General features: G+C 44.7%; 1 protein-coding gene across 2 annotated transcripts in view; it reads right to left on the bottom strand.

The window, feature by feature from the left end:
- The window catches only part of ntn2 (netrin 2), a 46,362-nt gene that overhangs the window by 22,049 nt on the left and 9,455 nt on the right, over positions 1–14,858 (bottom strand). For both annotated transcript variants that reach the window (XM_032503084.1, XM_032503083.1), the window contains exon 2: positions 8,954–10,215. In XM_032503084.1, coding sequence (XP_032358975.1) covers positions 8,954–10,046 — 1,093 coding nt within the window. In that variant the 5' untranslated portion in view covers positions 10,047–10,215. The remainder of the gene's footprint in view (positions 1–8,953; positions 10,216–14,858) is intronic.

The raw sequence follows: 14,858 nt of genomic DNA, 5'->3' as shown, positions 1-14,858 counted from the left end.
TTTGACACCCCCCCCCCCTCCCTTTACTGGTTTCTGCGGTTAGCCTCACGCCGTGGGCTTAAGAGCCGGCTCTTGGGAGCCTTTTTGAACTGAGAGTCCCCTTAATTCCTCTCCTATCCCTCCCCTAAGCCTCCCTCCCTCTCTCCTCTTGCTTTCATAAGACCCCATCTCAAATACCCTCACTGGTTGCCTCTCCCTCCTTTTGGGTGTTGCCTTCCCCAACCCTTTCTCTTGTCCATCCCTTCCTCCATCTCCCCTTTCTGTCTCTGGATGGCATCAGGCAGGGGAAGATTTTAACGAGATTAGGCTGGAGGGTTGCCATGTTGGGGGGCCTGGTGTCAGTGGAGAGTTAAGTCCTTAGCTCTGTTCCCTCTCTCTGGTCCACTTCACTTCCCCCATCTAAACATTGTTATCTGTGTCCCGTCTATGCCTTCACTCTCTGTCCGTCTCGGTTGCTTTTTTTTTTCTCCACAGGCAACATCCTGCAGTCCTGAGCGCACGGGCCGAAGCAGACGACTGTGCAATCAAATTATAATGGCAAATCAGTAAAAACAAGGTAAAAACAGATGTACTTTTGCAATGACTCTTGGCAATACAATCATGAGGTCCGTTCTGGGGGATGGATGCGATGCTAGGGCTGGTTTAGAAATAGAAAGTGACAGATGGAACCTACTGTGTAGATTCACAACTGAGGCCAGAGATGACAGTAGAATTGCTGAGGGACAACCTCATATTTTTCTCTGACCAGTTTGTGACGCAGGCTTGTACAGTATATTACTGTACAGAATGCAAAAGAGTCCTGGGTTGATGATGGACGAACCCAGAATTGAGTAAAATCTAGTGTTAAGTTGAAGAAGAATATATTAATATAACAAGTTGGGCTCTACAGCAACAACCACCGTGTAGATTTCAATTTGAAATGAGATTACCTTCAGTTTTAAGGGGATTTTTAATTTATTTTTTATCTTAGGTTTCATCCAGCTGAATGGTTTGGTGAGTGTGAAAACAACATGAATCCTGTGCTATGCTATCCGCAGTAAACATATCTTAATGAACACCTATGAGAGATTTTGACCCAGCATATTAGACAGAACTCTTCACCACCATCATCAAAACACCAGATGAGGGAATATCTTTAAAAAGCATCGTGTTCAACCCTCTAACAGAGTTTCGGGGACTTGGAGATACTATTACAAGGACCACTGAAGCTGTTCTGGCAGCTCGTTGTGGTTTCTTTTTATTATTTTCCTCAGATTTATGTTAAAAAATGATGTTGCAGGAGCTGAGATACCCTTTTTTTCAATACCCTAATGTGCTCCAAAAACATCGGATCCTACAATTCCCCTAACGCAACTAAATAGCACTTTTTGTTGGGCCATCCTTTGCCTTTTAAATGCCTTTAATGACATAATCAGGGTCTTTTTTCAGAGCCACATAGGGCATTACTGTTTTCACTACCTGAGCAGTACTTTCTTGACAAGGAAACTAATCTTCATCTCTAAAAAACAGTGAAGTGCTGCTTTAAGTCGTCCCAGATCAGTAGATTAGTATTTTTCAGTCAAAGCTCTCTGTTATATTACTCCAGCCATTGTGCAGTAACAATGACGACATCTATACAATATGCATTAATGTACACATACGGTAAAGTCACATGAATTCAAACACAGTGACAGCGAGCGACTCTGTGAGCCACAGTCAGACAAAACCACAGTTAAAGGGAGCTGAGCGACTATTGCACACTCAATAAAAAACAGACATGCATTTTCTCTTAACAGCCTCCGAATCTTGCTGCCACCAGCAACACCGGCTGGCAGCCAAAAAACATATTTTCACAGGCAAAAGAGCACCGAGGCCTGCAACAACATAACAAAAAGAGGCAAACTGTTACCAAAACAAAAGGTTGATTTCAGCAAATAGAGAAATATATATGAAATAAAAGAAGAGGTAGCAGACAGGAAAACATCCAGGCAGAGTTAATCTTTGAAGAGTCAGTTACACAAGGAGAAAGAGGAAGAGAGTGCCGGCGGTGACGGGCACCTCAGGAGGTGATTGCTACCATCTGTGGGGAAGAGGCAATGGGGGCCTGAGAGCAGGGTGGGCACACACTGCAGTTCCCCCAGTTTGCTTTGGCACAGGGATGAAATGCACGTCACATCGCACTGCTACATTCAATGTGGCCCTCACACATGCACAAATGCAAGGAGTGCACACGCACAAAAAAAAAATTAAGGATCCAACATTTTAACCCGGCTGACATTAACGTTGTTATTTGACACTTTGCTGTCCTTAACATTTGTTTTACGATGTTCCTGACTTGCCGGAGAGCCTTTATGGGTGGCTCCATAGAACCAGAACAGCATCAATTGCTTGTGGGTTGGCCGAGGACCAAAGTTGCAATAGTGACAGAGGGAATAAAAGCAAAGAGCAACGCCACAGTACAAACCGAACAAACGGCGGTGCCTCAGCCGGATAAATTAGACACTCTTGCTTCTCTCTCACACACACACACACACACACAGACACACACACACACACACACACCTCAGTTTGTTAGCCTCGCTGTGCCGTCGCCCCTGCGTCTCACGCTAACCACCCCAGAGGCATCATTTCATAGAGCTGTTGATTTTAGAACAACATTCCTCGGCTCTGTAATTATTTGAAAGCACAGGAGGTTTCTTTTTTCAAAATCACCCCCCCCCCCAACACACACAAAAACCTCTCTTGCTCATTTGTGTGTTGCGCTGTAAGTAATTGAAGTGTCGGTTCCTTGTTAGCCTCTAGCGACAGGCGGCGGAGGGGGGAGGGCCTTTAAGTCAATTAGGGAAAGCAGGAACATGGCACATACATGAAGTAATATCAACGCCGCGCTGGCTTTTTTCATCCTTACCCGTCTATAATCGGCATCTCACTGAAATTCATATCATGTTGCCCTCTAGGGACAGACAGCTAAATTTCAGCTGACCATGGTTGACATTTTTAGGCTGCTGTGTGCTGGATTCTCATGGTTCAATGTGGAAATTTGAAGCAAGGTTAGACCAAACAACAATGTTTTGCAAGAACAAAATAACACAAATCCTACACCTTTCCGTGGCAGGATTGAGGAAGTATGAAAATGTGGGGTTGTTCTTGTTATCCAAATCATGCAAACTCACAAACTGTGCCATGGTTTCATGTGCCGTGTGTTTAAATTTAAGAATGAGGTCATTTCTCAAATCACCAGGCCTAAAAAGTGTCTTGACGAATCTGCTCTGTGACTAGAACACGAGCCTGACCTCTGCTTGCCCTCCCTAGGAGATGTGGAGGGGAAAATGGTGTGAAAGGATGGGGGCCTATTTTGAAATTCTAATCGGCATCAAAAAACCATCTGCCCCTTGTCGGGGAGGGAAACAAAAATGAGTTTGTGCTTCTGTGGTCTTCAAAGTTTCCACAGCTCTATGCATATCTGAGGGCTTATTCTGAGCCCTGTTCCTGGCTGGCCTCTTCCACACACACACACACACACACACACACACACACACACACCCACCCACACACACACACACACACACACACACACACACACACACACACACCTGCTGGATCCACACTGCTCTCCCTAAGAAACCCATCTGTCAAATTCCCCGCTAATTCCAGCTAATAGTTCCCAAAAAAATAAGAGGCTGAGTCCACCATAAACCACAAGCCCCACAAAAAGGTTTGAGCGTGGGCTCATCACGAGGTTTGACACTTCTGCTTCTCCTTCCTCTGCCGTAAAATTCACATTTTAATAAAGTTGCTCATTCCTTAGTCTGGCAGACATGATCTACAGTAATACCATCTTTTATGTAACTGGTAAAACTTTTCTTTAGAGGTAATAACTAATTTGTGGGAATTTCCTTCAGGTGTTGACATGGACTGGTGTATAATGACCGTACAGTGAATGCTCATTTGGTTGATTGATTTAATTTGAAAGGAAATGCCTCGTCTTGTGCAAAAACAGAATACCATATCACTCATTCCCCACTGGACTCAATATGTCAAAACTTACTATTAAAAATATTCAACGACACACACAGACGCTGCAGCGGAGCAGGAACACCCAGCTCTGCTCCCAACCACAGCTCACCTGCATTTCTGGCAAATCAGTCCAAACAGCCTTCACATGACCTCTGTATTTAACACTATGAATGCATACCAGTGTGCCTGGCGCAACACTGGGAGCAGACCTGGCTTGCCTGGTCCATTAGGGATGGATGGTGTCTGGCCCTGGGCTCGAAGCGTCCCAGAGCAGTACTCTGGACTTCCTGCAAGCTGAGTCCAAAACAAGAAAAAGGAAGAGCTGGAGAATAGAACAACTTGGTGCTGCTGCCAAACGGGGCCAAGATGGCTGCAGAAGCAGCCAAGAGTAGAGAGCTCCTACACCGCCATAAATTATCATCTACTCAGGATGTCACATTGTCGTTGACTCCACAAGAGGCCTCTTCATCCTATACAGTGACTTTGGCAGACTCTATTATGGAATGATACACCGTCTCATATGTTTAAGTCAACATAAAGTATTTACATTACGGCATCGACCATGCCAGCAGAAAAGCCAATACTCCATCACAACCAGTAACCAAATAGCTCTTATGCATCTGTTTCCTTATTCCATTCTGTGGCTTACTCCGGGCAGATAAATCACAGCTATTTCCATCATGTCTCCCTCAATACAAACAGACACACTTCTTTACGAGGCTGCCCTCTCTGACTACTAGAGCAGGGATTTGTAAACCCATGTCTCAAGGCAGGATTCATAGCGAGGGAGGCGGCAGATGGGGCGTGTGTGTGCATGGCTTGTGCCTGGAGACGTTATGTGAGCTCGCCAAGAGCGCAGACAGTAATCTTGGTGCAGTGCCTGTCAAACATTTAGTAAGACTGGCAAACAATCAAACCAGCCCGTTAGAGACAAAGTTCTTGTCGTGCCAGGTAAAGATTTAAGTTAAGACTACTACCCGTGAGAGCTAAACCTTGCACCATCTTGAAAACCAACTTAACAATAGTGTTTAAAGTGATGAAATTGGCTACCACGCACATCATTTCTCAACGACTGACAGAGTTAGAGCTAGGGTGTGAAAAAACAATTGATTCTGCTCTACATCTGCCCACTCTGAGCTTAACCTTGTCACCACCCTGCAAAAGATCATGACCTCACCCCGGCCCACTCAGACCCTACCTCCAACCCAAACACCAACTGGGCCTCATGAAGGCTCTGGTGACACCTAAGGGACTCCTTGGCTCGGTAACTTGCCACTCTTACACACTCGCCAAAGGCTAAATACTTACACCTCGCTGCCACAGTGGCTCCCACTGCAGCCCGCTGCCTTTTCTGCACCACGTCAGAAATAAAAGCAAGTGAAGAAATCAACAAGGGGCAGATGCATTTTAAGAATGGGTTTTAATACGCACTAGAGAGGCTTTTTAAAAGGCTCTCTTGCTACTATGAGGATATGTTGGAAGCAGTTCTACCGGAATAGGCTATAAAGAGGCTTTTGGACGCAAAATTGGGACGACTGGGACTGACGTTTTGGCGTGTCCGGATGTGTGATCAGGTATCGCGTGTAACTAGCAATAGGCTTTAACTGCCCTGTATCAACACTGGGATTAGGTCATCAGAGTTGGCCAGTGCAGCCGGGCTGTGTAGTCCAGAAATTGTGGATGGAAGTGACATATCAATCCCGCTGAGAAGAAGCGGGCGTAACATTTCGGAAACGGGACATTTAAAAGAGGGTGTGTGCAAAAGTATAAGCGAGAAAACCCTGAGGGATATACAGGATATTATTGCACTGTAGAAGAGGCTAGGTGTGTTTGAGTGTGTGCTTATATCTGAGAGCTGAGTATGTGTGGGTGTCAAGGATAGACGACAAGCCGAAGTAAGGTAGAGTTGGCAAAGGAGATTTCAGCGTACAGAGTGAGGGAACGTGGGCTCCGTTGGCCCATCCAATGTTAAAATGGCTTCACTCCTCTGGCTCTGTCACTCTCTGTCCCCTTTAAACAGATCTGGCACTGTATAATGCTAAGTATGATCTCAGGCCAGCTCACTGGGCAATTATAACATGCAAGAAAAATATACACTGTTTTTCAATGTTCTGCTCCTGTTTTTTTTTCTCGCCGGCTGTAATTTTATTTCATTATAGGGAAAGGTTAAAATGGGGACAGTGGTTGCTCATATGGTTTTATTTTCCTACCCTAACACATTTTTATGACAAGCAAAATTGACTTGAATTAGGTTCCACCTATGTCTATTTACACTAACAGAAATGCTGTAAAAAGTTACCACCAAAGAAATATCCACATATTAGAGAACGCATTCCTGCTGAAAACACATGGATAACGTAGCATGTGTCTAAAACCTTTTGTACAACCATGAAATTAATATGTGCGCTAAATATCACATAAAAGCCTAATCCAATACAAAGGTAATCCATTAACATTAACAAAAATTGCCACAGAAATTGCTATAGTTTTACTTGGCGAGCTTTCAGAGCACATCTGAATGACTGTTACAGAGCATGTCTTGAGGTAAAGGCAAACACTGCCAAATTACATTCTTGGATGACTTAGCTGTAGCGCTGTGCCAATGAGTCGAGCTGTTGTCATCCACTGTTTAGACTTGCTTGTGAAAAAGAGTTTTTTCTCATAGACAAGTCCAGAAAAAATGATTTTTGTTAAGAGTATGCCTGTAGAGGAATGGGTAAATAGAAGGGCCTGCTGGGAAATGCAAGGAAAAGGATGGGCCTCGTGTTTTGAAAGACGTAGCCAAAGTTGCAAGCTTGACCACTATGTGCCACCAGAACTCCTCACCTGTACAAACACAAACCCATCCGGTGTGTTCTGGCAACACTCTTAATTACCACTGTAACAGTCAAACACAGGTCAGCATAGTTAAATCTCTCCTTTCTGCCTCCCTCTCTCTTTCCCTGTGTGTACGTGTATAAATTAAATTTGTTGGCCTGATTTTACATTGCTGTCATTTCCTCAGAGTGGGTGGTGAGAAGGTCATGACTCTATCCAACAAAGATATAAACAACCTGTATTTTAAAAAATGCCCATACTTTCAGACACTACTTCAGACCTGGGTATTGTACGGCCCCTGGGCCACATCCGGCCCTCTGGGCGGCCCTAAAAGGCCAGCGTGAGGTCATCGGGAAGTTAGCAATCAAACGTAAATAAATGTACATCGCGCATGGAATACAACTGCATTGCTTTTATTTTGAAGGAGACTGTTTTTTGTTGTGGCTTTTTTTGTGCTAATGTATGTAGCTTCTTCTTTTCTGGTTGGAAGTTGCAATTAAAAATAGGTAGAAGAACAACTGCAATGTGTCAAAGAGCAAACTGAGCTCACGAGACCTTAGCATGGACACAAAGGAGTTGTTGTATAAAAAAAAAAGTCAGCTCAAGGGAAAAAACAAAATGTCAATACAGAGCGCAGAGTTTTTAACCAAAAAGGGACTAAGTATTTATTTACGGCCATTTAAGCCATTTTCTGAAGGAACATTTATTAAAGAGTGTTTGGTGGACTCTGCTGCACTAATATGCCCAGAGAAAAAAAGAGGCGTTTGAGAACGTGCCGCTTTCCAGGTAAACCGTAACGAGAAGGATTAAGGACATTGCGGGTAAAGCAGACAATTTCAAACTTCTTTCCTGAGCTCTGGACAAACGGCTGTGTTGGCAGTAACTAAATAAATTAAAGACTTTGAGATCACGGAGGATCTGGTAGCAATGTGGTCAATGATAGGGACGACGACGGCGAGTGATCTGTTCAGTGAGGGAAATAAAATGCGACTTAAATAGAACAAACTGGCATGTGTTACAACCAATGGTTGTCCAAATCTGACAGGAGGAAAATGTTGGAAGATAAAATGACTAAAGTGAACTCAGAACTGAAATTGGTATTTTTGCATTGTATCAGGTGTTGTGTAAGTCAGTGCATTAAATCAGAGAGTTTGTGTCACTTTTGGCGGAGCATGAAACTGAACATGGTGACATAAACTACCACACAGCTGTCAGGTGGCTCAGCCTGGGCAAGCTACTTAAAAGAGTACGGGACCTGAGAGCAGCGATTTGAGAGTTTTGTGATATGAATGGCAAAGACATTCCAACGCTTTGAGATGTAAACTGGATGGCTGATCTTGCATTTGCTGTTGATGTGACTGTACTAGTGAATGAACTAAAGACCAAACTGCAAGGGTCTATTTGCACATGAAATGCAAAATAGTGACATAATGTTGCCATTTTGTACTATGTCTGCTTCACTTTTTTATGTTCTAAGCTAATTCTGTAGTTAGTCTACAAACGAAATAGTAATACCACTTTAAGTTAATTGAATGATGTTCTTTAAAAAATGGCAACATTTTGGTCACTATTGCATTCGTGGATGTTGATAAAATAGTGACATAATTGCATTTTGTACTATGTCTGCTTCACATTTTTCATATCCTAATCATAAAATCTGTGCCATTATCAGTTGCACCTTATCAAAGGCCTTAAAATGTACTGCTTTTTATAAAGAGATACAATTAATATAGAGCAGAAGAGCAGCAGAGTTTAGCTTATTGCGCACGGCCCTTCGCAACAGTCCCCGTTTCTCATGTGGCCCCTTGGGAAATTTATTGGCCACCCCTGCACTACTTGAACTAAGAATTGTACAGCTAAAGAAAGAGCGGGTTTTAACACATTAAAAAGCTGGTGAATTTATGTAAAACGACTGGGGTTTGATCCACAAGAATAAACTGTATTCATCTTCTAAGTTCTATGATTTGTTTTAACATAAAACATGTAAAAGTTATAAAGCCATCATGTTAGGTATCCTCGCAGAAAATCTGTTGTGCTAAATGTACATTCTCGGAAATGGTCTGTATTGTTTGTTCCACAGCAGATTAACTGAAACATCCAAAAAGCACTTAAAGAATGACAGATAGAAGGCAAGACTTACGCAGACACTCATTGGCCTCGCGGGCATTGGCCCTCTGCCACGGTCGGTCATAGTGAAAGGGCTTGCAGCGGTCACATTCAGGTCCCTCTGTGTTGTGCTTGCAGTCACACACCAGTTTGCCTTCCTTGTCTTTTAGACAGCGTGAGCCGTGCCCGTTGCATTTACACCTCCCGCCCACCTGAAAGTCTCCCACTGCATAGAAATAAGTTGGCAGCGCTGATGTCACCGCCATGGGGTCGTCATCCCTCCCTCCGCTGTTGCTTCCAGCCCCTAGTCCCAGCTCCCGGGGTAGCTGGGGCCGGCTGAAGACCACGCGGATGTCAGTGACAGTCACCCAGTCCTGAAGGACAGGGCTGTTGTCAAAGTCTTTGCCGGAGGGCCGTCCATCCAGAGTGCTGAAAGCAATGAGACCTCCAGACAGCGGGTAGAGGTCAGTGTGGCCATCTGTGCATAGCGCCTCCTGTTCGTTCTGCTTGGTAATGGTCGCTTTGTTGGGCCGATTGTACATACGCCGGCACTGTGAGGAGTAAAACTGGTAGGGCATCCAGGTCTTGCCATAGTCCATGCTCTTGTATATGGCCAGGGACTCGGGTCGGGGGGAACAGAACTGCAAGCTGACATAGGTGATCTCAAACTTTTTACCTAGTGAGAGGGTGAGAGTCACGTTGTGCGGTGAAGTGTTCAGATTCTCTGACTGCCAGCAGGTGAGGTTGTGGGCTGAGTTGAGGTCAGTGAGGTAGGAAGCAGGGTGGGCACGGCGAGGGTCGGCTGCATCACAGATTTGGCACGAGCGCACAGAAGGCCGATCGTCGCCACGCTCCACCACGCTACAGGAACGGGACGGAGGCCGGCCACAGACACTGGACACCATCACCTCCTTGCCGAAGGCAGCGTTAATAAACTCGGGGATACAGCGGCGGGCTGCGCCTGTGTCGTCATAGCAAGGGTCTGGAGGGGTCTGCTGCCCTGCGAAGGGATTGGCGGCATTGTGGGTGGAGGCTGAGCATGCCAGGAGGCACAGGCCCAGCAAGCACCTCCAGGGTTCCCTCATCCTGCTCAGAGGGCCTGCGTGTGTGTGTCTGAGTTTATGCATGTAGGAGTCTTGTGTACCCAAGAGTCTGTGGGTGTGTGCGTGTGTGTGTGTGTCGTCGTGCAGATGTGTCTGTATGTGACTTTTCTTCTATGTCTGTATAATTGTGAGTTAATGGAAGGAGAGTGACTGAGCTCAGTGACCCTTCACTTCAGGCTGGCCCGAGCCCTTCCTGTAAGAGAGAGAAACAAACACAAAGGTCAATGTCAGACATACTTTGACCATAATAGGATGTAACATAGAAAGTGACACTGATCTAATTCTACTGTATAAAAAAACAAGTCTGTGCGTCTTCAAAACAAAGTTATCTTCGCGTATGAGAAATTAAATCATCTTTTAACTGTACAATTACAAGTGAATGTTTTCATTGACTAAAAGCCTGCCAAAGGATAAGACAGTTAGACGGGTGGCCAAAGGAGAAAGGATGTGACCATTCAGAGAGACATTAGTGGCTGCAAGTGACTGCATCCTGAATTTGAATTCTTCTCATTCAGTACTTCCATTCAGGTCAAAACTGGCCAAGCCTTCTGGTCATGCTTAAGCAGCATGGCAGAAGTCACCCTATAATCTCTGGTGATGCTGCAAAGCGGTGGACCATGTGTGACCCCGGTGGTCAAACCACTGCTTTAAGAGTGTGTCCTGAAAAAAAGGGAACCATTTTATACATGAAGACACGGCTCTTGAGCACTTACTGATTTTTTTGCCGGTATTTGACTGGAAATCAACCGTTGGAACACTATTTGTTACACAGTGCTGACCCTAGAGAAGGCAGCATTATGTTCATTCATTGAACCTGACAATTCTCCAAAAGTGAGAGCTATTGGAGGATTATACTTTCCATTAGAAGAGCTGAGACTATGATTCTCCATTCAAGCCTTCTTTAAATCTCTGGGTCAAGATAGGTACCTGGATGACATCATTCATACGCTCACAGCTAGACCAGGGGCCTCTCGGTCCCAAAGAGAGAAAGATTGAGGGGGGAGGAAGCTGTGGGGCAAAGAAAAAGACAGAGAAAGAGATGTATATAGCGCAAGGCTTTTCCTTCCTTAATCCCCTTTTTACTTCCCTGGGTGTCAAATCCAGAAGAACCCCATTTCAAAATAGAGAGCTGAGGGGTTGAGAAGGCACCCCAACCCTCTTTGCGAGGTATTTATTAAATTACAATGAATCACACCCACCTCCTTTTACCCTCACTCTCCCTCTTTTACTACAGCATCCCTCTTCATCTTGGTAGAACAAAAGGCCGCCTCTGTATCCACTTCAGTCAAGCGGGGAAGGCAGACAGACAGATTTAAAGGGGAGTCAGAAAAACAAAAGTTTCGTTCTTTTCTTATGTGAGGGGTCCAAAGCTAGCAACCCTCAAAAAAAGGGACCAGTGGCCTGGTAAATAGGACCACTCTTCTGTGCTCAAGTGCTTAGACCCAGCCATTTGGCCTCTTCTCAAGCACAGATTCTGTTTATAGTGTGAGGGAATTGCACCAAGCAGAAAAGACAGTGAGGAACAAAATGCCAAAACGCGGAGGTACAACTGCTTCTTATGTCAATCTTAGAAACAGGTAGGCAAGTTATTTAAAATGTCTTTTCTGGCTTTTTTTTAAACTTCATTTTGAATTATACTTGGGATCAAAAGATAAGTGTATAACTCCCGGCCCACCGAGCCCTGCATCGCCTCTCCGAAAGAATTTGAAGACCTGCTGAGCATTAAAACATTCTAAATAAAATCCCTTGCTAATTCAATATTGAACATATGAAAAATGGATTGCAGGGAATGGGCCTGCTCATAACTGATTGGAGTAAGAGTCTTCTGTTCTGGGGTCTTGCCAGGACAGATAGGGACATTGATCAATGACGTGTGTCTGAGGACGAGGAGGTTAAAGTGGGCACGCAGGCGGGAGTTCATCAGCCAAAGCACTCCATCAAAAGGCTGGCCGTGGTAAAGCTGGCGGGCCCGCCACCCACTGGGGAGGGCATGGAGAGACTGATAGAATTAGCAACTCATTAGCATCCGGAGGAGAGGAGCAGGAGGAAGGAAATATGAAATTATGATAGGTGAGGGAAAGAGGGAAAAGATGTCCAGAGGGAGTTATTTAGACATAGTATTTGATATGCATGTTGTTGAGGGAGTGAGAGGAAGTTGGAAAAGTAAAACAAAAAACAGGCAAGAAAATACTTGACAGACTTAATAAACAAGGAAAAAAAAGAGTTTCAGCAGATAAGAAGAGAAAGAAGGACACACAATGGGGAGAGGAACAGTGAGCGGCACAACAGTTATAAAGCAGAAGCAACTCGAGGGAGGGCAAGCGAGGACAGATATGAATGGAAGCAGTAGGAGAGAGAGGGAAAGTGACAGAGATGGAGGGAGGGAGTTAGGAGGGAAGGACATAAAAAATGAGAGGGGGAGAAATGGAGAGAGAAACAGAGAGCAGAGACAGATTAAGGTGGACTGCATTGGTCTGTGTCGGGACTTTGGATGACTAAATATGGTGCGGTCCGCATGCTGCCGGCCTGCTGGGAGATTCTTCCAGGGTCTGGTGCTGTCAGGCGCGTCTGGCAGATGAGTGTGTAGGTTAAACAGAGAGAGAACAGTGACAAGGCTGTTTAATTCCACTCTGTACGCCCTCTGAAATAGATGCTAGCCTCACAGCAAGTGTTACCGCTTCTATGAGACACTCCAGCAACATTGCTTTGGCAAAAAAAGCTGGTCTTTATTAAAATCGTAGTCTATATTGTTTCAGCAAGAAAATTCTTTGCTTTCGCATTGAAAGTGTGTTTAACAAGCCGCAATTTCCCTTCAGTGGGGGCAGATATTGTCTCCTATTGAATGTGGTTGAAGTAGCAACAGCTGCAGGCCCATGTCTCTGTCTTTCTGAAGAAGACAATGAATTCCACACTGAAGTGCTGCTGGCTGTAGTTTCATGGTTAGCGTACATACATGAGTGGCATCAATCTTCTTATTTAACTCTCAGCACGAAAGTGTTTAAGCCAAATGTCAAACTATTCCTCTCATAAATTTAGCGGTAATCTATGTATTAAAAGAAACTCTAGGAGTGATCACAGCCTCCAATCTGATTTTGGATTTTGGTACCCTTGTGTCTACATTCAGATCACAGATTGTCCCTTTAAAGTAGCACACAAACCTGCTCTCATATATTATGTTAAAAGACACACTGTTCCTGTAGAAGCCACTTCCAAGTGAATGGCTGCTGGGAGTGCAATATATCACAATACATTACTGCAACATTTGGGCTGGCAGTAGCTCGGTCCGTAGGGAGTTGGCTTCCCGGTACAGACCAAACGTATAGAGGGGGGATTAGTAGCAGAAGAGATGCCAGTTCACCTCCTGGACACTGCCAAGGTGCTCTTGAGCAAAGCACAGCCCCCCCCAACCGATCAGGGCGCTGGTCCAGCACTGCTAGCCCACTTACTCTGACACTTCTCCATTTTGTGTGTGTGTGTGCGTGTGTGTGTATTTCAGGCCCGGGTATAGTGATTTCTAACGTAACAGAGTGCAAATTGTAATTTCCCCACTGGGGATCAATAAACAGTATAAATTATAAAATATTAATTAAATTTCTCTGTAGATAAATGGCAAGGAAAATGTACTTGAGCCGACGTGCTACAATCCCCAGTAGCCAAGCTACCGCAGTGTTAAAATAATTTGCCCATTAGTATTACAGGCATAGTGTGTGAATGGATTAAAAAAATATGGCGCTTTTAGAGTAAAAGCCCCCCTGCATCATAAGAAGAAGTTATGTCTCACTGCACTGACTACTCAGGCAATTTGGCCATAGGAATGTATTAAATGGTTTTAATCAAACAGCAACAGCCCAATTAGAGGAGGTAGATAATGGAGGGAAAAAAAGGAAGGGAAATGAGATTACATTTCCTATCCTTTAAAGGTGGGGGAGGAGTAGCGATAGCGACAAAGAGAGGCGGAAAGACAGGCAGAGAGAGAGAAAGACAGGAACAGAGAGATGACAGGGTGGTCCCGTGGTTTAGTAACGTTTTTTCAGCTTCTCCCTGTCACTGGGAAATCATCCCATGTTGAGTTGTCTCTCTTTCAAGCGTGGGCGCCTCTGTCAGAGTTCACAGATTAGGAAAACAGAAGTCGCTGAGAGGCTTTATTTGGCTTGGGTGTAGGGGGGGGGGGGGCACTGGGGGAGGTGAGGATAGGAAAGGGACAGCTGAGCCACTTCGAATCCCAAGTGGGAGCCTTCCCCGCTACGCTAGAGAGTTGGCGTGGTGGCCCCTGTAAGACTGGGAGAGAATGGAGGTCTACTGGGTTGCCTCTGTCAGATGACAGCAAGCTGAGGCCCAAACTGGTGCCCTGCTGTCCCTCCAGCCTGCTGTACAGTAATCCCTGGTGGGGTTATTAGTGGCTGCCCAGAACCACGGAGGACTTTTTAATAGGCTAACAACAGGACCACCTCCATTCTCATTATCATCATGGAAAGATGCATTGTATGAAAAGAAAAGAACAGTGGGAGCAGTGACAAAGTCAAAATTCCCACTGTACAAAGACAGCACGCATGGGGTTGTTGTTGAGGCTGTTCACCTGAATAACATTTCAGCTCATGTGTCTTGTTCAGAGATCCCATTCAGAATGACTTTGTTGTCTTATCAGTTGATTTTCTTATTTAATCTTTTACACAAGAATGTCACTTTTGACATTTTTTCTTGAATCAATTACTTAAAACAATTGTTTGGTCATTAATGGTTTGGGAGATTCATTTTCTGTTAATGGTTAATCGATTAATTGAATCTCTCTCTCAGACAGACAGACAGACAGACAGACAGAGACACACACACACACAC

This window comes from Etheostoma spectabile, chromosome 21 (assembly GCF_008692095.1).
Source record: "Etheostoma spectabile isolate EspeVRDwgs_2016 chromosome 21, UIUC_Espe_1.0, whole genome shotgun sequence".
NCBI lineage: Eukaryota > Metazoa > Chordata > Actinopteri > Perciformes > Percidae > Etheostoma > Etheostoma spectabile.
The sequence above is the reverse complement of the archived record's forward strand: the minus strand, read 5'-3'. Positions and strand labels throughout refer to the sequence as shown.